This window comes from Callorhinchus milii, unplaced genomic scaffold, assembly GCF_018977255.1.
Source record: "Callorhinchus milii isolate IMCB2004 unplaced genomic scaffold, IMCB_Cmil_1.0 Scaffold3, whole genome shotgun sequence".
NCBI classification, from domain to species: Eukaryota; Metazoa; Chordata; class Chondrichthyes; order Chimaeriformes; family Callorhinchidae; genus Callorhinchus; species Callorhinchus milii.
In genome coordinates this window covers 83,193,839-83,206,720 of record NW_024704744.1, presented here as the reverse complement: position 1 = coordinate 83,206,720, position 12,882 = coordinate 83,193,839, and the positions used below count along the sequence as shown (strand labels likewise).

The 12,882-nt window shown below is 44.2% G+C and overlaps 1 protein-coding gene across 1 annotated transcript in view; it reads right to left on the bottom strand.

Moving 5' to 3' along the window:
- The window catches only part of LOC103177964 (polyribonucleotide nucleotidyltransferase 1, mitochondrial), a 36,756-nt gene extending 24,128 nt beyond the window's left edge, over positions 1-12,628 (bottom strand). The window contains exons 1-5 of the mRNA XM_042333152.1: positions 12,508-12,628; positions 2,265-2,451; positions 1,816-1,867; positions 1,666-1,723; positions 54-150 (exon numbers count right to left, since the gene is read on the bottom strand). Of these exons, the coding sequence (XP_042189086.1) occupies positions 54-150; positions 1,666-1,723; positions 1,816-1,867; positions 2,265-2,451; positions 12,508-12,628 (515 nt within the window). The remainder of the gene's footprint in view (positions 1-53; positions 151-1,665; positions 1,724-1,815; positions 1,868-2,264; positions 2,452-12,507) is intronic.
- Positions 12,629-12,882: the final 254 nt, after the last annotated feature.

Sequence of the window (12,882 nt, the reverse complement as noted above, 5' to 3'; positions counted from 1 at the left end):
TTTTTAAAAAAATACTTTTAAGCTTGCTTCACAAAAAAAATTAAAAAAATTACCTTCTGTATTCATTCATGATGATGTTTCTGAAAACCTCCTTGGAAACGACATTAAATGCCTCTATTATTTCATAAGAATCAGCCTCAGAAATCTTTGCTGTAACACAAAGCAAAATTTTGTTTTAGCAATGAACAGAATACAATTTTTTCCCCAAATGCAATATAGATACTGGGCAACCCGTTTACAATGTGGTCATCTAGGTTCAATGTCTCTGTGGCCAAGTTATAAGCGAAGCACAGAAAAATGGCCAACTTCTGGATTTTTTTAAGTTTTTCGTGCTGAAATGACTTTTTGCATGCATTAAATATATACTTTTTATCAGTAGCATTTTCTGCACAAAGCTCACAAATGCAGTGCACAGGAAACAATATTAGCAGCATTTCCTGTGCAGGAAGTGACATCAGCCTCAATCCGACAACCTGGAAGTTGGCCATTTTTTAAATAGAGGGAGCCAGGTAGTCAGTGCTGGGACACAAGGTGGATCTTGCTTCTGGTTAGCGTGGGGACCACAGAACAACAATACAAAAAGCAAGGCTATACCAAAGGACATAACAGGGTTCCTGAGTATCAGGAAAAGCTACTTCTCCTTAATCCACATGTAGCTTCTGAAGTCTGTACTTTTGATCACCTGTAGCTTTCATCCCAGTTAACATTAGGATTCAGACTGGCCTACTTGAGACGTCTAGAAGACGTGAAAAGCGCTATACCAAATGCAAGGATTATTATTATTATCCGCTTTATCTGCAATAAATATAGGAAAGATGGAGAATTGATTCAGAGTTTTTGTTGAATGCACACATTTTAATGCTCTGAAAGCAACAACGACAAGATTCCATTTATAAAGCGCCTTTCACGTCAGGAGGACGTCCCAAGGCGCTGCACAGTTGGGTCAGGACCCGAGCAGGGGGAAATGGTCAGGGTGAGGGGAGGGAAGAGAGGGAGCGAGGAGGGGGGAAATGGTCAGGGTGAGGGGAGGGAAGGGAGGGAGCGAGGAGGGGGAAGAGAGTCGAGAGGGGAGCTGAAGGCTCGGTCAAAGAGAAAGGTTTTGAGACCGGCCTTGAAGGAGGAGAGGGAGGAAGCAAGGCGAAGGCACTGGGGGATGGAGTTCCAGAGCCTGGGGGCTGAGAGGCTGAAGGCCCGACCACCGATGGTAGGGCGATTGGGGCGGGGGACGTGGAGCAGACCGGAGCCGGAGGAATGGAGGGTATGGGCAGGTAGGTAGGGGGATAGTAGGTCTGAGAGGTAGGAGGGAGCAAGGCCGTGGATGGCCTTATAGGTGAGGATGAGGATCTTGAAATCAAGCACAAAAAAATGCTAGATCAAAATCTCAGCAAACCATTTAATCTAGTAGAGACCTGATATACCTGTAATCATACATACGTGTTAAAAATTGTCAATTGTTACAGAGGGAATGAAAATTTGTTATTCTTTTTTATCCCATACTGGAAATCATAGGCATTTGTAAAGTCAACATCTTAGGAGCCCTCATCTCTTCCTCATCCGAAAACAGCGCTGGAAACATTTGGATAAAAATGCAGGAAGAGAAAGAGCAAGCTTCATGCAATTTTTCTCCACACAAGTTAAATCGTTAAAAAGATCTGTCAATCATACCTCTTAATTGTTCTTCTGTTTCAAGTCTGATTTTGTTAATGGCTTCATCTCTTGAAATCTTAAATAAAAACAATCACATCACATCAATAAATCAATGAATATGTTTATTTATTTTTTAATATGGCGGTGACAGGAGGAGGAATGACTTACTTTGTCATGGCTGAAATCTGAAAAGACCGCATGCACCTTCTCAGAAGCAAGCCTGAGAAACAGAAACAAAACATAATTGCAATGGGTTCAATCACCTAGCTACCGTGGCACGGCTGAGTCTGGCTGCTCAGACACTGGCACCTCTTCTTGACAGTGTGGCCTAGACTAGCCCCTTTTCGAGACTGGTGGCAACTGCTAATATTACGACAGCATTGTGGCCGTTCTATGTTAATAGCAGCATATAACATTTTTTCAAACAAGATTCTAACTGCTGTTCAACAGAGTTGCAAGAGTTCTGCTATTGAGTGAAAGACCCTTATAAAACAGTTAACACAACGCTTGTGGGTTTTGGTTTGTTCACCCGAGTGAAAGCTGCCTTAACCTTTGCTCTTATTCATTGGCGAAGTGTATAAAATTGGCATCAGCTGTGAGATCACAGAAGAACTTACTGTCTTGCATATTCTACTGCCTCTGTGGTGGGTGTAAAGAGCTTCTGAGGGGTCCGTTTGACATTCCCGTGATCTTTTGCGAGCTGCTGAATGGCCAGTATGACCTGTTGTGTGTGCTTTACACCCATTTTGACGGCATGACAAAAATCCTGTTGCAACACATTCTCTGCTGACGCTTCGATCATAACTGGTGAAGGGAAAAACAAAGAACTGAAGCAACAATAGTTTTCGCTGGGCCGCGATCTTTCCTTTTTTATTCTTTGCTATATTGTCGTGAGCCAGTAAACGTGACCAAATAAAAAGGACTTGATCTGAGAGGAAACTATTTTTGAGTTTAGATGTCAGCCTGTCTCAGTTGATGGCACTCTTGTCTTCGTGTCAGAAATGTGTTAGGACTTTGAGCTCTCTCTAGTCTGGCTGTCACTGCAGTACTGAGGGAATGCTGCATTGTTGAAGGAGCATATGTTAAACCGAAGTTTCATCTGCTTATACCGGCAAACATTAAAGATTCCACGAGACTATTCAACATAAGGCGCTATATCAAATGCAAGGATTATTATTATTATTATTATTATTTCAGTGCTACTTGATGCCAAGCCGCCTTCAGTTGTCCTCCCAATATGATACACATGGAAATTTATGTGTTGTATTTTATTTCTGTGCTGTGACAGTTGTGCAACAAATGGCTTTGTGTATTGTACATATGATGCTTATTATTTATTTCCAAATCATCACACCATTTTTTCATTGTGTTATTAATTTAGGTACCTTGAAGTCTACTTTGGAGCTTTCTCCCCGTTATCCTGTCTTATGTTCCTCTGTTAATGCATATTTATCCCCCAATTCAAATTAATTGGCTACTCTTCTCATTGTTGTTTATGGGGTATTGCTGGCTTTATGGGGTAGTGGTGGCTGCTTTTGTTTATATGACAATATTCACTTTCATTTCTTATTAGTTATATATTATAAAGTGCTTTGACATATTTATTGGGTACAGTATACCTATTTTGAACCGATTTCTGTTTTTACTGAGATGTGTTTTACACTTAGATTTCCATTGATAAGGAAACTAAATGGTCAGAATGAAAATTATAACCTTATTCTGAATCCAGCAAAAAACATTTGCACTTTTACCACTCTCCCTCAAACCTCAGTATTGAACATATTGTGTATAGTACAGTTAAGGTACAGAATTTTAAGATCCTTGCAAGCCGAGCCATGATGGGTTGAGCGGTCCTAGCTGGACAAGCAACAAGAAGCTTGCTGGTGTTCATTGTGTAAATTGTGTGGTTTAAGATGGTTAAAATCCAGCAGTATGCCAAGATTTTAGGCTCCCCACAACATGGTTCTTGCTGTACTTTGGATGAGATACTAAACCATGGCTGTCTGCCTCAGGGCTTATTCGAAAATCGAAGGGAGTTTCTTTCAGTGTCCTAACAAACAATCACTCAAAATAAAAAATGGTCATTCACTTCACTGTTTATATTCCCCTATAAGGTCATGCATCTTATAGTATATCCTATGAAACTCATAGGGACATCCTCTCGATGTGAAAGGGCCTATATGAAATGTAAGGATTAATATTATTAAACTCCATCAGACATGTGAGAACTATATATATAGATTCCATATATATGTGGCGGTCCATAACCTAGTGGTTAGCGCACTCGCCTAGCAAGCGGGTTTGATTCCCAGGCAGGGAATCCTGCCTACCTTACCTTTGGTAAGTTTCCTCACTCGACACGTCTCTATTTACCTAGTAGTAAATAGGAACCCAGTTGTTAGTCGATTTGTGAATCGCTTTCCAGGGGTAATAATCTCTCCAAAACAATTACAAATTTGTATACTCAATTAACAACTGTTTGTGGGACACTGTTGTGCTCAATTGGCTGCTGCATTTGGCCACAAAATACAGTGAATCCACTTTGCAATATATTTTTTGAAACACTTGAAACATGTGGTCAATATGATAAGGCACTAATCAAATGCAAGGATTATTATTATATGTGGATCTTGCAGTGGTTTCGTTTTGGAAATTCTTAAACATGGTGATGGGTTTCTGTGTGTGTCAGATACCTTGCTGACCATCCCCCCAAAAACAGATCTCATGCTTTTAATCTTTTTATTCAGCAAGATCAAGGAGACCCAGCCAATTCATACTATATTTCCTGAACCATCCTGGCCTCTATATCTGCTCAGCAATCAGAATAGGGCTCCCACTCTATTCACCTAGAGGCTACGTGAAAGCTGAGAGGGAAGATAAGAGGCAAGGGAGAAAATGAAGGAGTTTATAGATTAGGGAGAGAGGAAGAAAAGAGGAAGTAAATTGTACTTTTTTTTAGCTCCGATAATAGCAAAACTTTTCAAAGCCCTTCAGGGTAAGCTCCTGTTATGGTAGGTAATTTTCACACAGCAAAGTCTCACAAACAACTATGAGGTGAAAAAATTGAGTTAAAGAAAAACTTCCTATTACCTGCCCTGAAATTCCCTTTACAACTCTATTTCCTCTTGTTCTATTTTCTTCATGCATCCTAAAGTGCTGGGTTTACTTTTTCAATCCCATTTAAAATTTTAATATACCTCCATAAGGTCCTCTCTAAGTCATCCTCTCTGAACAGCAACAAAAACAACTTGTATTTATTTACAGTAGTACCATTTAGCATCTCAGAGCGCTTCAAGACTAAAGACCTGCAGCTTGTCTAATCGTTGCTCATAGATATTCCTCTAACTCTGGGGATCATCCCAGTTGCTCTCCTTTGTACTGCCTCTCGGGCCTAGGTAGCCCCCTTATGTCATGGTGTCCAGAACTGTATGCAGTACTTTGGGTGAAAATCGCAGGAAGAATTGTGAACAGTCACAAATATCATTTTACTATCGTATCTTGCTATCTCAAAACAGTGTGAGATAGAAAATAAAAGCAAACAAGGTACTGGGCTACATTGCTAAATCAGTTGAGTTTGGATCCCCAGATGTCAGACTCGGTCTGTACAGTGCTCTGGACAGGCCACACTTAGAGTCCCTCATACATGCCTTCAGTACAACCAGGCTCGACTATGCCAACGCCCTGCTTGTCGGCCACCCCAATTCTTCCCTTCACAATTTGCAGATCATCCAGAATTCTGCAGTTTGTGTCCTTTCCTGCACCAGACTCCGTGATCCCATCACCCCCACCCTCGCCCGGCTCCAATGGCTCCCCATCCCTCAGAGAATCATTCAAAATCCTCATCCTCACCTTCACCTCACCTTCAAGGCCCTTCATGGCCTTGCCCCCTCCTACCTCTCTGACCTGCTAACCCCTTATCAACCTGTCTGCTCCCTCTACTCTGGCCTGCTCTATGTTCCCCTCACAGCCCACCATTGGCAATCGGGCCTTCAACCTCTCTGGCCCCACCCTCTGAAACTCCATACCACATTCGCTTTGCCTCGCTCTCTGCCTTGCCTCCTTCAAAGCATGCCTCAAGACTGTCTTCTTTGACCATTTCCTTGGCCACCCTCCTTCGGTCACCTTTCTCCCCCCACCCTCCTACCCCCTCTGCCTTCCACCCTTCCTGATCACAACCGCCCCCCTGCTCAAGTCCTGATCCCTGACTGTCCTCCCGATGTGAGAAGTGCTTTATAAATGTAATATTGTATTGGATAGAGTTCTGGTCACCATGACACAAGGATTAAGTTTAGGTAATAATAATAATCCTTCACAGGATATACTGTGTATCTTGTGGGCGAAATGTGGCAGTCAGTTGCACACAGCGATATCCCACAAACATGGAGTGAGGGACCAATTTTATTTGAGGGGTTGTTCATCGGGACACTTGGGAGAAACTCCCTTCTCTTTTCAAATAGTGCCATGAGATCTTTAACATCCACATGAACAGGCAGGCGAACCTCGGTTTATGTCTAATCCAAAGACTGCACCTTGAACAATGCAATGCATCCGCAGCACTGCATTGAAGTGTCATCTAGACTATGTGATTCCAAGCCCCAACTTGGGGCTTTGAGGTCCACAGCTTTCTGCCTCAGAGGCGAGAGAGCTACCACTGAGCCAGGCTGAACTACAGACTCCCAGGTGTCATTCTCAATCATTATATCATAATAATAATAATCCTTGCATTTGTTATAGCGCTTTTCACATCTTCTCGATGTCTCAAAGTGCTTCACAGAATATACTGTAAAGTGAATTGACTGTATATTTGTGGGCGAACGCGGCAGCCAATTGCACACAGCAATGTCCCACAAACAGTTGTAGATTGAAAATGACCAATTTATTATTGTTTTGGAGGGATTATTATTAGGCTCTGTGTGGAGTAAGGAAACTTGCCCAAGGTTTCGTCCTGCCTGGAATTGAACTCAGGTCTCTCGCTTGCAAAGGGAGTGCTCTAACCACTGAGCTACAGGACTCCACAATCATGGTAAGTGTATGCAGTGCAACAGCAATAACAACAGCAAGTTGTGTTTGTTTGGGTGCCCCTCACACAGGGTATCTTTGACTCATACTGCAGTACAGTTCCACAGAGGTCAGAATCTCACCAGGACTTCTGTTTCCGCGCCTTGGGACATCCTCCCGACGTGAAAGGCGCTATACAAATGTAATCTTCTTCTTCTTGTTGAAATTATCACATTGAAATCCCTCTGTGGGAGCAGATGCAGCCTGACCAGAACATTGTACAGCTTGAGCAAGATGCCCTGAGTGGCACATCAGATTTGAACTCAACTGATTTACCAATGTAGTCCAGCTTCCTGTTAGCTTTGTCAGTTGGTGCCTCGAACTTTTGACATAGTGAGAGATGATACAATAATAATAATCCTTATATTTGATATAAGACCTTATCACATCTTCAAGATGTCTCAAAGCACTCCACAGAATATACCGTAAAGTGAATTGACTATATTTCATTGGCAAAACTATATATGATAATGAAATGGTGTCTAACTGCTCACGCCTCTTCCTGGAACTTGCTTGACTCTTGACTTCATTACCTTGACTAATCCGTGAATGATCTGTATTTTGCGTAAAAATACTGCACACTACCTTAAAATCATGTGATGCATTTTTAAGTCATTTCGCTGACGTGATAACAACAATAACAACAACAAGATTCCATTTATAGAGCGCCTTTCACGTCGGGAGGACGTCCCAAGGCGCTGGACAGTTGGGTCAGGATCCGAGCAGAGGGGAAATGGTGAGGGGAGGGAAGGGAGGGGAGGGAGCAAGGAGGGGGTAGAAAGTCGAGAGGGGAGCTGAAGACACGGTCAAAGAGAAAGGTCTTGAGACCGGCCTTGGAGGAAAAGGAGGAAGCAAGGCGAAGGCACTGGGGGATAGAGTTCCAGAGCCTCAGGGCTGAGAGGCTGAAGGCCCGGCCACCGATGGGGGATGTGGAGGAGACCGGAGCCAGAGGAACGGAGGGTACGTACAGGTAGATAGGGGGATAGTAGATCAGAGAGGTAGGAGGGAGCAAGGCCGTGAATGGCCTTGTAGGTGAGGGTGAGGATCTTGAAATCAATCCTCTGGGGGATGGGGAGCCAGTGGAGGCGAGCGAGGGTGGGAGTGCTGTGGTCGCGAAGCCTGGTGCGGGACAGTACACGAGCTGCAGAGTTCTGAATGACCTGCAGCTTGTGGAGGGAGGTGCCGGGAAGGCCGGCGAAGAGAGAGTTCCCGTAGTCCAGCCTTGAGGTGATAAAGGCGTGGACCAGAGTTTCAGCAGCGTGAGGGGTGAGGTAGTGCCGTAGTCTGGCGATGTTCCGGAGGTGATGGAAGGCGGTGCCAGTTGTGGCGCGGATTTGAGGGAGAAAGGACAGCTCAGGGTCGAACAAAACGCCGAGGTTCCTGAATGGCTTTGAGAGGTGGAGAGTGCAGCCTTGGATGCTGATGGTGTCGGCGCCTGAGGTGCGGAGGCGCTGACGCGAACCAATCAGAAGGGCCTCAGTTTTGCGCATGTTGAGCTGAAGAAAGTTGTCTCTCGTCCAGGACTCGATGTCGGACAGGCAGCTGTTAGGACATCGGTGGTCGTGGAGTTGAGGGTAGAGGAGGAAAGGTAGAGTTGGGTGTCATCCGCATACATGTGGAAGTTAACCCCATGTCTGCGGATGATGTCACCAAGGGGGAGCATATAGAGGGTGAAGAGGAGGGGACCGAGGACAGAGCCCTGAGGAACACCACACGAGACAGTGTGGGGTCTGGAGGAAAAGCCGTTTGTAGAAACAAAATGAAGACGGTGGGAGAGGTATGACCTAAACCACTCAAGGACAGGGCCTTGAAGGTTGAGGTGGGAGGACAAGCGGTGGAGGAGGATAGCGTGGTCGACCGTATCGAATGCTACCGATAGGTCGAGGAGGACGAGGAGGCAGAGGGAGCCCTGGTCGCAGATGGTCAGGATGTCATTGGTGACCTTGACCAGGGCAGTTTCTGTGCTATGGGCAGCGCGGAAACCCGACTGAAGGGGTTCGAATAATGAATGGGTGGAGAGGAAAGAGCGCAGCTGGGAGGCGACAACTCCTTCAAGGACCTTGGACGGCAACAACTCTTTCAAGGACCTTGGACAACAACTTGGATTTATATAGTGCCCTCCACGCCAGATGGCGTCTCAGAGCGCTTCATAGTAACGGGGCCGAGCCAGGGGGACCGTGAGGAAAGTGACCAAAGGCGCGGTCGAAAAGGTCTTCAGCCGAGACCTGAAAGTGGGAAGAGAGGGAAGAGAGGGGGCGAGACGAAAGGAGCGAGGAAGGGAGTTCCAGAGCCTCAGGGCCATAGTGGCTGAAGACATGGTTGCTGATGGTGGAGCGGAGGACTCGGGGGACAAGTAGAAGCCCAGACCCAGTGGAGCGAAGGCAGAAGCTACACCAAATCATAGAATCATAAAATGATAAAGCACAGAAGGAGGCCATTCAGCCTATCGTGTCTGTGCCGGCTCTTTGAAAAGAGCTATCCAAATCAATCCCATTCCCCTGCTCTCTCCCTAAAGCCCTGTAAACTTGTCCTCCCCAAATAATTATCTACTTCTCTCTTAAAAGTTGTTATCGAATCAGCTTCCACCACCCTTTCAGGCAATATACTCCAAACAACTCGCTGTGTGAAAACATTTCTTCTCATCTCCACTCTTTCTTTTGACAACCATTTTAAATCCGTGTCTTCGGGTTACTGACCCACCCGCCAGTGGAAATAATTTCTCCTTGTTCACCCCATCAAATCCCTCATAATTTTTAAACTTCTATTAAGTCTCCTCTTAACCTTCTCTGCTCCAAGGAGAATAATCCCAGCTTCTCTAGCTTCTCCTGATAACTGAAGTCCCTCATTCCTGGTACCATTCTGGTAAATTTCCTTTGCACCTTCTCCAGTGCCTTGACATCCTTCCTAAAGTGTGTGCTCAGAACTGAACATTGCTCTCTAGCTGAGGTTTGACCAGTGTTTTATTATTCATCAAAATTTCCTGACTTTTGTATTCCATGCCCCTATTTATGAAGCCTAGTATCCCATATTCTTTCTTTAAACAGCTTTATCTACCTGTCCTGCCACCTTCAAAGATTTACTTATATAATCTCCCAGGACTCTCTGTTCCTTCACCCCCTTTAAGATTGTACCATCAGCTTGTATTGCGTCTCCTCATTCTTCCTCCTAAAATGCATCACTTCGCATTTCTCCACGTTAAACTTCATCTGCCACGTGTCTACCCATTTTACCAGTCTGTCTGTGTCCTCTTGCAGTCTGCTACTATCCTCCTCACTGTTTACTACTTTTCTTAGCTTAGTATCATCTGCAAGCTTGGAAATTGTACTCCCTGTACCCAAGTCAAAATCATTTATACAGATTAAAAAGAGCAGTGGCCCTGGGGGACACCACTGCACACTTCCCTCCAGTCAGTAAAACAACCGTTCACCACCACTCTCTGCTTTCTGTCTCCCAGCCAGTTCTGTATCCATGCTGTCACTGTCCCTTTAATACTGTGGGCTTCTATTTGCTTACGAGTCTTTTATGTGGAACTTTATCAAACGGCTTTTGGAAATCCATATACACTACAACAACTGCACTACCGTTATCCATCCTCTCTGTTACTTCATCAAAAAAGTCTGTCAGGTTTGTTAGACATGATTTGCCTTTAACAAATCCATGCTGGCTGTCATTTATTAACCCATATTTTTCTAAGCAAAAATTTAATTTGTCCCGGATTATAGTCTCTGGAAGGTTCCCCACTGCTGACACTAGGCTGACTGGCTTGTGGTTCCTGGGTTTATCCTTCTGCTCCTTTTTTGTACAGCGGAGTAACATTTTCGACCCTCCAGTTCTCTGGTACCACCCCGGTGTCCAAGGAGAATTGAGAGATTGTGGACAGAGCCTCTTCTATTTCCACCTTACGTCCCTCAGTAACCTAGGATGCATTCCGTCCGGACCAGGTAACTTATCTATTTTGAGCACCATCAACCTTTTCGGTATCTTCTCTCTGTTTATTCTTATCATATCCAATTTCTCTGCTCTCTCCTCCAATACTATGGCATTGGCTGCATCCTCTTCTTTCGTGAAGACAGATGCAAAGTACTCATTCAGTACGTCAGCTATGCCCTCTGCCTCCACAAGAAAATGTCTTCTTTAAGAACATAAGAAATAGGAGCAGGAGTAGCCATTCAGCCCCCCGAGCCTGCCCCACAATTTAATAAGATCATGGCTGATCTTCTAACCTAATTCAATTTAACTGCCCTATCCCCATATCCCTTTTTAAAAAAAAACTATCAATCTCAGTCTTGAAATTGACTCCACCCTACCTTTGACTAACCTTTTATTCTTTATATGCTTACAAAATACCTTAGGGTTCTCTTTTATTTTACCTCCTAATCTTTTCTCATACAGTCTCTTTGCCCCTCTTATTTCCTTTTTCAATTCTCCTCTGTACTTTCTATATTCTATTTGATTATCTTCTGTATTTTGGACCTGACATTTATCATAAGCCTCCTTTTTCTGTTTTATTCTAATCCCAATTTCCTTATTCATCCAGGGAGATTTGGATTCCCTACCTTTCCCCTTTGTGCGAATGTATTTGTTCTGTCCCTGAACTATCTCCTCCTTGAAGGCTTCCAATTGCTTGTTAGCTGTTTAACTGTCAGTCTTTCTTTTCAGTCCACCTTGGCTAGGTCCCTTTTTTAAACTCACTGAAATTAGCCCTCTTCCAGCTGAGTATCTTCACCTTTGATTGTTTCTTGTCCCTTTCCATAAGTACTCTAAACCTAATGATGTTGTGTTCACGGTTGTCCAGATGCTTTCCTACTGAAACCTGCTCCACTTACCCCACTTCATTCCCCAGAACTAGATCCAGCAGTGCTTCCTTCCTTGTTGGGCTGAAAACATATTGATTCAGAAAGTTATCCTGCACACATTTCAGGAATCCTTCCCCCTCCTTGCTCTTTACACTATTTTTTGCCAGTCTATGTTAGAATAATTGAAGTCCCCCATTATCACTACTCTATTGGTTTTGCATCTTTCTGAAATTTGCTTGCAGGTTTGTTCCCCTCTCTCCTATCTCCTATCTACTATTTGGTGCTCTATAGTATACACCTAATACATCAGGTATACATAGAGTAATAACTCCTTAACTCTAACCAAATAGTTTCTGTTTTTGGACTCTCTAGCACATTGTGCCTTTCCAGGACTAACCAAATTTGCCATACTTCCTCCTTTTTTTCTTTCCCTATTCCTCCTGAATACATTGTAGGCAGGAATATTCAGCTCCCATTCCTACTCTTGTTTGAGCCAGGTCTCCGCTATGACCACTTCATCAAAACCCCATGTGGCAACTTGAGCCTACAGTTCACCAACCTTATTTGTCACACTCTGTGCATTTACCCACATGCACTCCAAGACTGACTTAATCTGCTCTGCATTTCTCCCCCGTCGAATCCTTCCCTTTTCTGGACTACTCCTTATTGCATTACTATTCGTCTCTTCTATGTAACTCTCCTTTCTGATGCTGCATTCTGATTCCCTTCCCCCTTCAAGATTAGCTTAAACCTTTCTCCACAGTTAACCTCCCCGTGAAGACATTGGTTCCAGCCATGTTTAAGTATAACCCATCCACCTTGTACCGGTTCCACCTGCCCCAGAACTGGTCCCAATGTTCCAGGAACCTGAAGCCCTCCTTTCTGCACCATTTATCTAGCTATCCATTCATGTGTTTGATCCTGCTGTTTTGATACTCACTTGCACAAAGCTATTGGAGTAATCCAGAGATCACCACTTCTGAGATCCTACTCTTTAGCTTTTTACCTAGCTTCTGATACTCTCCTTGTAGGATCTCTTTCCTTTTTTTCCCTCCTATGTCATGAACCCTAACATGGACCACGACTTCTGGGTGTTCCCCTTCCCCCTGTAGAATTTTTGCACCCATTCTGTGATGCCTTCAACACTGGCACCAGGGAGGCAACAAACCATGCAGAGTCATGTCTTTGGTTTGTGTACCCCTGTGCATCCAATTGCTTTTGACTCCTCTCCCCCGGAGCTGTCAACACCCTCACCGGATTTTAAGTGCCTCAAACCAGTTTGTGAGTGCCACACACTCAGGGGATTTCTGCATTGCACATCCCCTCTTATCATGACAGGTGGTCACCCATTCACTCTCCTTCTGAACCCTCTGTGGCTGTG